General features: G+C 36.6%; 1 protein-coding gene across 1 annotated transcript in view; it reads left to right on the top strand.

Annotated features, from left to right (window-relative positions):
• Positions 1-1870: 1870 nt before the first annotated feature.
• The window catches only part of TEX9 (testis expressed 9), an 85543-nt gene continuing 74796 nt past the window's right edge, over positions 1871-12617 (top strand). Inside the window, exons 1-2 of the mRNA XM_007447234.1 lie at positions 1871-1891; positions 1993-2084. Coding sequence (XP_007447296.1) covers positions 1871-1891; positions 1993-2084 — 113 coding nt within the window. The remainder of the gene's footprint in view (positions 1892-1992; positions 2085-12617) is intronic.

Here is a 12617-nt window from a genome sequence, read left to right as displayed (position 1 = left end):
TTGTGGTATGCATCAGTACTTCATTCCTTTCTGGTGCTGAATAATATTACATTGTACCAATATACTACTTTCTTTTTTTTTTTTTGCGGTACGCGGGCCTCTCACTGTTGTGGCCTCTCCCATCGCGGAGCACAGGCCCCGGACGCGCAGGCTCAGCGGCCATGACTCAGGCCCAGCCACTCCACGGCATGTGGGATCTTCCCGGACCGGGGCATGAACCCATGTCCCCTGCATCGGCAGGTGGACTCTCAACCACTGCGCCACCAGGGAAGCTCCCAATATACTACTTTTTATTTACCTATTAATCAGTTTATTATCATTTGAGCCATTTCCACTTTTTGTCTTTTCTGCAGTAAACATTTATGTACAACTTTTTGTGAGAGTGTATGTTTTCATTTCTCTTGGGTATATAGCTAGGAGTGGGTTGCTGGATCATGTGGTAACTTTATGTGTGAACTTTTGAGAAACTGCCAGACTGTTTTCCACAGTGGCTGCACAATTTTGTATTCCTACCAACAGTGTTTGAAGATTTGAATTTCTCCACATTTTCTCCAACACTTGTTATTGTCCATCTTTTTTTTATTATAGTTATCTTAGCTGGTGTGAAGTGGTATCTCATTATGGTTTGAATTGCACTTTCCTGAAGACTAATGATTTTGAACACCTTTTCATGTCCTCTTTGGCTATATCTTCTTTGAAGGAATGCCTATGCAGCATACTTGCCCTTTTAAAAATAGCTCTTTTATATATTCTAGACAGGTCTCTTATTAAATAAAAGATTTGCAAAATTTACATCCCTTTCTGTGGTTTGTCTTTTTACTTTATTTATGGTATCCTTTAAAATGAAATGTTTTTAATTTTGATGATGTCTAGTTTATTGATTTTTTTCTTTCTTTGCTTGTGTTTCTGGTGTCATTTCTAAGAAATCATCACCTAATTCATGAATATTTATACCTGTGTTTTCTTTAAAGAGCTTTATGGTTTTAGCTCTTGAGGTTACGCCTTTGATCCCTTCTGAGTTGATTTTTGTACATGGTGTGAGATAAGGGTCCAACTTCATTCGTTTACTTATGGACATCCACTTAACCCAGTATCACTTGTTGAAAAGACTATTCTTTCCCCCATTGAATGGTCTTGCTACCTTCGTTGAAGATCAGTTGACCTTAAATGTGAAGTTTATTTCTTGGATTCCCAAATTAATTCCAAAAAAAAAACTGGAATTTTTGACTGCTTATTGTGTTCCAGGCACAATCTTAAGCACAAATGCACTTATCCCTCATAGTAACTCTGTGAGATGGGCACTATTCTTAGCCCCACTTCACGGATGAAGTAGTGTAGATAATGATTTGCCCAAGCTAATAAGTGGCAGACCCAGGACATGAATTTAGACGAGTGCCTTGAGAGCCTGAGCTTTTAACCATGCTTTAAATAAATGTGCGAAGTCAGAACTTGGAATCACACTAAATAGTTCATTTTAAACAAAACAGCTGGAGGTCAAATTGGCCACTTAGTCTGGAAAAACCACAACAGAGGAGGAGGTTTACTAGCTTGCTTCCTACTTAGTATTAGAAATGGACCTGTCTTCCTTGGTTGAAACTCCTCCATCGCCAACTTAAGAATTTATAAATCAACGCACTACTTCGGCTTCTTCGGTTCTTGCAGCAGGACAGACGTTAGCCTTCCCGGCGAGGAGTGGAAAGGTTGCAGGGCCCACTCCTCAATTCTCAGCCCCGCCGCAGCCTCGCGCTATTTTCTGCCAACAGTAGGTGCGTAGACAGAATCGCCCCCCGGGCTGGAGGCCGCCCGCGTTGTCGTAACTCTCGCGGGAAGATGCGTCGTTGCCTCGGTAACGGCGTCGCGGCCGCGAAAGATGGCGGGGCGAAGTTTTAAGGTTACTTCAACTCTACACTGCTGGGTAGCAGCTAGGTTTCGGGCGGTCCTGCGGACACCGGAATTCATTTAACTTTGGGTCTGAAAGTGTCTCTTTTACAGAGACGGGGCGTTTCAGGGACTCCGCTTCCACCACGCGTTCAGCAACTTGCCACACCTCGTCGGGACCTCCTCGCCAAGGAGGAAGAATATAAGTAAGAAATTTGGCGGTTCAGCTTTTCCTTCTTTCTTTCACTTAAATGAGGCTGCTTACAAATACTTTTCTTGGTGACTGACTGAATCTTTGGGACCATTCACTGTCCAGCTGTTTTTCATCCCGTTCGCTTGCCCTTCTTTTTAATTTGAGCTGCGGCCTCGTAGCTGTTTAAAGTGGGCGAAAATTTAACCCAAGTGAGTAAACCTGTTCGTCAGCGAGATGATACCGCTAGAAGTAGTTTGGATAGCAGGAATTGCCACGAATAGTTCAGTTTCTAGTTAAAGGAATTCCACTTAATTTCAAGTTCCTAGAGTTTACGTATGTAAATTTCTTTTAGGTTTGGTTTCTAAACTGAAAACATGTTTCTCAGGGCATTTGGAATTACCGTTCTCATCCACATTTGGTGGTGTTGGGAGGATTTCCCTTATCTGCTGTCAGTGTAATTAGAGCTATCCTGACAACACGTGCTTTCATTCGTGGACCACTCCACTCTTCATCCCCCGGTTTTCATGCAGATGTCAGAGTAATCTTTTAATTTGATCTTGTCACTCCCTTGTCTAAAACTTTCCAGTGGTTTCCAGTTGCACTTCAAAAGCTCTGTCACACCTGGCTCCTACCTCTTGTGTGATCTTGACCTCTCTCCTTTTCGCTTACCAGAGTGGCCTTTCTTGACTATGATAAGTAAGCTCCCCATTACTCTTTTTTAATTGTGTGATTAAATTTTCGTTGCAATTAGCATAACTTGTTACAGTAAATTCATTTGTTAGTTTACATTTTGTCTCTTTCCTCCACTGGACTGTTAGTTCCACAAGGTCAGAGACCATGTCTTTTATTTGCCCTCGTATATACCCTTACCAAAAAAATTATATTTTAAAAATTCACCTTTTTAATTTTTTAAATTAAATTTTAATTTTTTAAATTTTAATTAATTAACTTTAAAGTAATTTAATTTAACACTTGAGAAACATTCTGGCAGTTCCTCAAATGATTTAACATAGAGTTACCAAATGATCTGTACTTAAAATTAAAGCATTAGAGTTAAAACTGAAGTGTCCTTTCTTTAGATAAACTAGACACGTGTCAACTTGCACGTAGAAACATAATGATCTTCCACTGCTTGATGAAATGGGCCTATTATTCAAGTATAAATGTACTTAATCAATGGATCTGTTGTTCATATACAGCTCTGAATCAGCTGTTTTCAACCCAAAACATTTCTTTTCTTTACCATGCACCAGACAGCACTAAATACATGCACTGATTAGGTTAATTCATTTGGTTATTTAAAGATCTGTTTGCATCTGGCCCTTCATTAAGGATATGCTCCTGATCAAAGTCAGGCATCTATAGGAACTATTCTATTTTAGCAAAAGTTTTGTGGTAAAGGCTCCCACTTCTTACTTGTTCTGTTATATGCACTCCGAGGTGTGCAAATCTGAGGCATTTGAACAGAGTAGCTCCCAGGCACTGCTTGAAATTTGTGATCACTCAGCCCTATGCGTAAGGGTGAAATGTCTGGCCATCCTTACAGGCAAGACTATGAGTTCATAACAGAGTATTTTGCCATATGTTGTCGGTAAAGGCTCCCACTTCTTACTTGTTCTGTTATATGCACTCCGAGGTGTGCAAATCTGAGGCGTTTGAACAGAGTAGCTCCCAGGCACTGCTTGAAATTTGTGATCACTCAGCCCTATGTGTAAGGGTGAAATGTCTGGCCATCCTTACAGGCAAGACTATGAGTTCATAACAGAGTATTTTGCCATATGTTGTTTCTGACTTACTTCACTCTGTATGACAGACTCTAGATCTATCCACCTCATTACAAATAGCTCAATTTCGTTTCTTTTTATGGCTGAGTAATATTCCATTGTATATATGTGCCACATCTTCTTTATCCATTCATCCGACGACGGGCACTTAGGTTGTTTCCATCTCCGGGCTATTGTAAATAGAGCTGCAATGAACATTTTGGTACATGACTCTTTCTGAATTCTGGTTTCCTCAGGGTATATACCTAGTAGTGGGATTGCTGGGTCATATGGTAGTTCTATTTGTAGTTTTTTAAGGAACCTCCATACTGTTCTCCATAGTGGCTGAACCAATTCACATTCCCACCAGCAGTGCAAGAGTGTTCCCTTTTCTCCACACCCTCTCCAGCATTTATTGTTTCTAGATTTTTTGATGATGGCCATTCTGACTGGTGTGAGATGATATCTCATTGTAGTTTTGATTTGCATTTCTCTAATGATTAATGATGTTGAGCATTCTTTCATGTGTTTGTTGGCAGTCTGTATATCTTCTTTGGAGAAATGTCTATATAGGTCTTCTGCCCATTTTTGGATTGGGTTGTTTATTTTTTTGTTATTGAGCTGCATGAGCTGCTTGTAAATTTTGGAGATTAATCCTTTGTCAGTTGCTTCAGTTGCAAATATTTTCTCCCATTCTGAGGGTTGTCTTTTGGTCTTGCTTATGGTCTCCTTTGCTGTGCAAAAGCTTTTAAGTTTCATTAGGTCCCATTTGTTTATTTTTGTTTTTATTTCCATTTCTCTAGGAGGTGGGTCAAAAAGGATCTTGCTGAGGTTTATGTCATAGAGTGTTCTGCCTATGATTTCCTCTAAGAGTTTGATGGTTTCTGGCCTTACATTTAGGTCTTTAATCCATTTTGAGCTTATTTTTGTGTATGGTTTTGTGTATGTGCGTGGGTTTATCTCTGGGCTTTCTATCCTGTTCCATTGATCTGTCTTTCTGTTTTTGTGCCAGTACCATACTATCTTGATTACTGTAGCTTTGTAGTATAGTCTGAAGTGAGTGAGCCTGATTCCTCCAGCTCCATTTTTCGTTCTCACGATTGCTTTGGCTATTCGGGGTCTTTTGTGTTTCCATACAAATTGTGAAATTTTTTGTTCTAGTTCTGTGAAAAATGAAAAATGCCAGTGGTAGTTTGATAGGGATTGCATTGAATGTGTAGGTTGCTTTGGGTAGTAGAGTCATTTTCACAGTGTTGATTCTTCCAATCCAAGAGCATGGTATATCTCTCCATCTATTTGTATCATCTTTAATTTTTCATCAGTGTCTTATAATTTTCTCCATACAGGTCTTTTGTCTCCTTAGGTAGGTTTATTCCTAGATATTTTATTCTTTTTGTTGCAATGGTAAATGGAAGTGTTTTCTTGATTTTTCATCATTAGTGTCTAGGAATGCCAGAGATTTCTGTGCATTAATTTTGTATCCTGCAACTTTACCAAATTCATTGATTAGCTCTAGTAGTTTTCTGGTAGCATCTTTAGGATTCTTTATGTATAGTATCATGTCATCTGCAAACAGTGACAGCTTTACTGTTGTCTTGGTGGTAAGCATATGGAGATGTTGTTTTAATCAACTGAACACAGCACTTTCCAGGGATCCCAATGCAGAATCTTCTACAATCAGCTCCTGTCAAATAGTTGGAGGAAATAATCACTATATAGACAGTAAACCGAGGAATATGCTGATCGCTCAAGTCAATAGATATTCCAAGCCTTGTGCGTATATCATAAAACTAGAGAGCTAAACAATAAGATTACATGGCCTCTGGTTTAATTGATCTTGATAACTGGAAGGGCAAGCCTTCCCCCAAACTTCTTGCCCATAAATGCCAGTTACATTGGATTTATAGATTAATTTGCAGAGAACTGACATCTTTATGTTGTTGAATCTGCCCTTCTACGAACGTGATATATCTCTATTTACATGTCGGTGTTTTGGGTATCCATTAATAATATTTATTATATTACTACATAAGAGTCTTGCACGTACAATTTTTTCAAGGTACCTTATAGTTTTTTCTTGCTATAATGAATGGCTCTTTTTCTAGTACATTTTCTAATTGGTTATATGTATAGAAACGTTACTGATTTTTGTATGTTGATCCTAGACCTATATTTATATAGATTGTCAGCTCTGCTGAACTCTCTTATTCTGCAGAGTCCATTGAGATTTTTATAAAGACGTTTATATCATATGCAAATTGTGATAGTTTTGTCCCTTTACAGTTTCTTCTGCATCCTTTTTCTTGATGTGGTTAGAACTTCCAGTGCAATATGAAATAGAAAAAGTATTTTTATCTTAGTTTTGATTTTCACTTTTAATAATTTATCACTACATTTGAGCGTTTTGGTATTTTTTTTTAATCAGGCTTAAGGATGCTGTTTCACTTAATTCTTTATTTTTTAATCAAGGATAGCTGATATGCAGTATTTTACCCTTAATTTGTATTTTGAATGAATGTTAATTTTTTTTTTTTTTTTTTTTTTTCATCTTTTTTTTTTTTTTTTTTTTTTTTTTTTGTGTTACGCGGGCCTCCCACGGTTGTGACCTCTCCCGTTGCAGAGCACAGGCTCCGGATGCGCAGGCTCAGCGGCCATGGCTCACGGGCCCAGCCACTCCGCGCACGTGGGATCTTCCCGGACCGGGGCACGAACCCGCGTCCCCTGCATCGGAAGGCGGACTCTCAACCACTGCGCCACCAGGGAAGCCCCAATGTTAAAATTTTAACAAAGCTTTTTCCCCCCAAATTTATTTAGGCAATGAAAGTTTTTTCACCCCCTCGTTTAATGTTTTAACATACTGAACTACAAAGGCAGATTTCTTTTTTTCTTTTAAAGTCCCCTGGATTAGATTGCGTTAATTTTATGGAGGTTTTTTTCCATCTATAAACAGAAATGAAATTGGTCTTGCACTTTTTTCTAGTTCTTTGCCTTTTTGATTTTGATGTGATTATTCTAGCCACATAAAATAAGCTGAGTAGTTTTCCTTTTTTGTTTTAGTCTGTTCTTGGAAGCTTCTTGTAATCAGAGATCATCTGCCCTTTGATTAAAATTGTGAAACTGAGTCTAGTGTGGGTTTTTTTTTTCCTGTGAATGCAGTTTCTTTAATAATTTTTGCTTCCAGAATAAATTTTGGTTATTTGCTAGTTTTCTGGAAAAGTGTCCACTTCATGTATGTTTTAAAATGTATTAACATACATTTTTTCTATTTATGCTCTTATGTTTTAAGTCTTGACTGTATCTGTAACCTTATATACACCTTCTTTTGGGGACTTTTCTGTCAGTCTTGCTGGGAGCTGTATATGTTTTATTGGTCTTTTCACAGAATTAGCTTTTGGTTTTATTGCTAATCTATGTGATTTAATTTTCTTTTGATTAGTCTTATCTCTATTATTTCTCTCTTCTAATGGTGGATTTCTTCTTTTTTTTAGTTTCTTTTTTTAGTTTAGTTTTTCTTATTTTTTAATACATACATTTAATTTCTGTATATTTCTCTCCAACCACAGCTTATTGGAATGTCAGTATCTGTTTTGATATATATATTTCTTTTGTGGTTATTTAGTTTTAAATATTTTATGATTTTTCATAGTGATTATTTTAGGAATGTGTTTTTGTAGTTCCCAAGCATCTGTTTGTTTGCTTGTTTGTTTTACTTTTGCTATTTTATAATTTATTTTTAATTGTACTATGGTCAGAGAATGTATATAATATTGGTTTTCAAAAATGTTTTGAAACTTAATTGTGACCAGGTATGTGTTGAATTTTTGTAAATATTCTGTGTATTCTTTGATAGAAAGTGTATTCACTATTTGTTGACTTGTATCTTAGATCAAGCTAATTGATACTGCTGTCCATAACATCAGTATCATCACCATTTTTTTTTCTAGTACCTGTATTGGTTTCTATTAGAGATGTACTGAAATCGGCTATAATTATGATTTAAAAATTTCTCCTTATAATTGTGTCCAGTTTTGTTTGGGGGCTATATTGTTTGATTTATTTAAATCCTCTTGATGAATAATTCCTTTCATTATTATGTAGTGTCTGTTATATCTTTTTCATTCCTTTATTCTCAAACTTTTCATGTCATTTAACTTTATTAAGAGCATTTCTTTTATATTCGCTGGTAATTTATGCCTTCTAATGAGTGAATTTATTTATGTTATTTTGTTTATTAATTTGAAGTTGTTTGGGCCATCTTATTTTTGTTTTCTATTTATGCCTTTTCTTTGTTTTTTTTTCTGTCTTTTGTTGGTTGAATGAGTTTTCATTATGTCTTTATTTTTCCTTTACTGGTTTGGAAAGACCTTAGAATGCTTTAACTTGGTTTCCCTCATTTGTCAAGTTATATAGTACTTATTTCCCCTTTGCTTTGAATACCCTTACCTGTTATTTTCGTATTCTGTACTAATTTAGATTTATCATCATGTTTTCTCATTTCTTTGCATTTTTTTTCTAGGTTCAATTTCCTCTTTTCTGAAGCATAGACCATTCATTACTTCTCTGTATGAAAATCAGAGTCTTAAATTCTCCAGTCTTACCTGAAAATTTTGTTACTTTGCACTTATTCTTCAAAGATAGTTTAGCTGAATACAGAACTTGAAATGGCTAGTCCCTGCCCCCCACCTCCCGATGGTCCATTAAAGCTGCCATTTCATTGTCCATTGGAATCTAGAAATATTGATAAGGCATCTACTGCCAGCATTTAAGATAGTCATGCTGGTAGACTATTTTTCTCTCTCCTTTTTAAATATTTGCTTTGTAATTTAAAGAACATTCTCCTTGTCTTTGAAGTTCTGCAGTTTCACTATGATGTGTACAGGTGTGGATTTGTTTTCTTAATTCTGCTTGAGCTCCCTATATTTATTCATTTCTGGAACATTCTCAGCATTATCTCTTTTTTTAAAAAGTATTGTCTTTTGTTTTATGTTTCTTGCTATATTCTTCCAGTTTCAAATACATGTAATTTTTCTTTTTGTTTTGTTGCAGTATACTTGATTTACAATATTATACTATTTTCAGGTATACAGCGTAGTGATTCAAAACTTTTATAGATTAAACTCCATTTAAAGTTATTATAAAATAATGGCTGTATTTCCTGTGCTGTACAATATATCCTTGTATCTTATTTATTTTATACATAGTAGTTTGTATCTCTTAATCCTTTAACCCTATTGTACTCCTCCCCCCTTCCCTCTCTCCATTGGTAACCACTTGTTTGTTCTCTACATATATGGGTCTGTTTCTGTTTCGTTATATTCATTATTTGCTTCATTTTTTAGATTCCACACATAAGTGATAACACACAGTATTTGTCTTTCTCTGACTTATTTCATTAAGCATAATACCCTCCAGGTCCATTCATGTTGTTGCAAATGGCAAAATTTCATTCTTTTCTATAACTGGATAGTATTCCATGGTATGTGTGCAGATATATATATATATCTCATGTCTTCTTTATCCATTCATCTGTTGATGAACATGTAGGTTGCTTTCATATCTTGGCTATTGTAAATAATGCTGCTGTGAACATTGGGGTGCATATATCTCTTCAGCATAGTGTTTTCATTTTCTTTGGATATATATCCAGGAGTGGAATTACTGGGTCATATGGTAGTTATATCTTTAAGTTTTTGAGAAACTGCCATACTGTTTTCCACAGTGGCTGCACCAATTTACGTTCCCACCAACAGTGCACAAGGGTTCCCTTTTCTCTACATCCTTGCCAACATTTGTTATTTGTGGTCTTTTTGATGATAGCCATTCTGACAGGTGTGAGGTGATATCTTATTGTAGTTTTGCTTTGAATTTCTCTGATGATTAACAGTGTTGAGCATTTCATGTGCCAGTTGGCCATCTATATTCTTCTTTGGGAAAATGTCTGTTCAGGTCTTCTGCCCATTTGTTAACCAGGTTATTTGTTTTTTTGATACTGAGTAGTATGAGCTATTTATATAGTTTGGGCATTAAACCCTTGTTGGTCATATCATTTGCAAATATTTTCTCCCATTCAGTCTTTTCATTTTGTCTTTCTTATTTATTTATTTATTAATTTTTTGCGGTACACAGTCCTCTCACTGTTGAGGCCTCTCCCGTTGCAAAGCACAGGCTCCAGACGCGCAGGCTCAGTGGCCATGGCTCACGGGCCTACCCACTCCACGGCATGTGGGATCTTCCCGGACCGGGGCATGAACCCATGTCCCCTGCATTGGCAGGCAGACTCTCAACCACTGTGTCACCAGGGAAGCCCTGTCAATGCTTTCTTTTCCTTTCCTTTCCTTTCCTTTTAAATTTAATTAGGTCCTATTATTTATTTAGTTAGTTAGTTTCCTCTGCCTTAGGAGACATATCCAAAAAGTACTGCTGTGGTTTATGTCAGAGTGTTCTGCCTCTGTTTTCTTCTGGAGTTTTATGGTTTATGGTCTTACATTTAAGTCTTGAATCCATTTTGACTTTATTTTTGAATATGGTGTGAAAAAATGTTCTAATTTCATTCTTTTACATGTAGCAGTCCAGTCTTCCCAGCACCACTTATTGAAAGACTGGCTTTTCCTCATTTATATTTTTGCTTCCTTTGTCATAGATTAATTGCCCATATAAGTGTGGGTTTGTTTCTGCGTTCGCTATTCTGTTCCATTGATCTCTGTGTCTGCTTTTGTTCCAGTACCATACTATTTTGGCTACTTTAGCTTTGTAGTATAATGATTATGGATCAATCCAAGAAGAATATATAACAATTGTAAATATATATGCACCCAACATAGGAGTATCTAAATACGTAATGCAAATGACAACAGACATGAAGGACAGTAACATAATAATAGTAGGGAAGTTTAACACCCCACTTACATCAATGGACAGATCATTCAGACAGAAAAATCAATGAGGAAACACTGGCCTTAAATGACACGTTAGACCAAACAGAATACATAGTATTCTATTCAAAGGCAGCAGAATACACATTCTTTTCAAGATCACATGCTAGCCCACAAAACAAGTCTCAGTAAATTTAAGTAAATTGAAATCATATCATGCATCTTTTCCAACTACAGTACTATGAGATTAGAAATCACCTACAAGAAAAAAACTGCAAAAACACAAACATGTGGAGGCTAAAAAATATGCTAATAAACCAGTGGATCACTGCAGAAATCAAGGAGGAAATCAGAAAATACCTGGAGACAAAAGAAAATAAAAACACAGCAATCCAAATTGTATGGGATGCAGCAAAAGCAGTTCTGAGACGAGCCTGCCTCAGGAAACAAAAAAAAACCTCAAATAAACAACCTAACCTTACACCTAAAGCAATTAGAAATAGAAGAACAAACAAAACTCAAAGTTAGTAGAAGGAAAAATAACAATCTGTTCATTGTCCCTCCGGGGCACTTGTTTCTTTTTTTTTTTTTTTTTTTTTTTACATCTTTATTGGAGTATAATTGCTTTACAATGGTGTGTTAGTTTCTGCTTTATAACAAAGTAAATCAGTTATACATATACATATGTTCCCATATCTCCTCCCTTTTGCGTCTCCCTCCCTCCCACCCTCCCTGTCCCCCCCCAAACAGGTGGTCACAAAGCACCGAGCTGATCTCCCTGTGCTATGTGGCTGCTTCCCACTAGCTATCTATTTTATGTTTGGTAGTGCATATATGTCCATACCACTCTCTCACTTTGTCACAGCTTACCCTTCCCCCTCCCCATATCCTCAAGTCCATTCTCTAGTAGGTCTGTGTCTTTATTCCCATCTTACCCCAAGGTTGTTTATGACATTTTTTTTTCTTAGATTCCATATATATGTGTTAGCAGACGGTATTTGTCTTTCTCTTTCTGACTTACTTCACTCTGTATGACAGACTCTAGGTCCATCCACCTCACTACAAATAACTCAATTTCATTTCTTTGTATGGCTGAGTAATATTCCATTGTATATATGTGCCACATCTTCTTTATCCATTCATCCGATGATGGATGCTTAGGTTGTTTCCATCTCCTGGCTATTGTAAATAGAGCTGCAGTGAACATTTTGGTACATAACTCTTTTTGAATTATGGTTTTCTCAGGGTATATGCCAGTAGTGGGATTGCTGGGTCGTATGGTAGTTCTATTTTTAGTTTTTTAAGGAACCTCCATACTGTTCTCCATAGTGGCTGTACCAATTCACATTCCCACCAGCAGTGCAAGAGTGTTCCCTTTTCTCCACACCCTCTCCAGCATTTATCGTTTCTAGATTTTTTGATGATGGCCATTCTGACCGGTGTGAGATGATATCTCATTGTAGTTTTGATTTGCATTTCTATAATGATTAATAAAGTTGAGCATTTGTTCATGTGTTTCTTGGCAACCTGTATATCTTCTTTGGAGAAATGTCTATATAGGTCTTCTGCCCATTTTTGGATTGGGTTGTTTGTTATTTTGTTATTGAGCTGCATGAGCTGCTTATATTTTGGAGGTTAATCCTTTGTCAGTTTCTTCATTTGCAAATATTTTCTCCCACTCTGAGGGTTGTCTTTTGGTCTTGTTTATGGTTTCCTTTGCTGTGCAAAAGCTTTTAAGTTTCATTAGGTCCCATTTGTTTATTTTTGTTTTTATTTCCATTTCTCTAGGATGTGGGTCAAATAGGATCTTGCTGTGATTTATGTCATAGAGTGTTCTGCCTATGTTTTCCTCTAAGAGTTTGATAGTTTCTAGCCTTACATTTAGGTATTTAATCCATTTTGAGCTTATTT

Source organism: Lipotes vexillifer, unplaced genomic scaffold (genome assembly GCF_000442215.2).
Source record: "Lipotes vexillifer unplaced genomic scaffold, Lipotes_vexillifer_v1.1 scaffold1649, whole genome shotgun sequence".
In the NCBI taxonomy this organism is placed as follows: Eukaryota; Metazoa; Chordata; class Mammalia; order Artiodactyla; family Lipotidae; genus Lipotes; species Lipotes vexillifer.
Note: the sequence above shows the minus strand (reverse complement) of the source record. Positions and strands in the feature narration are given on the sequence as shown.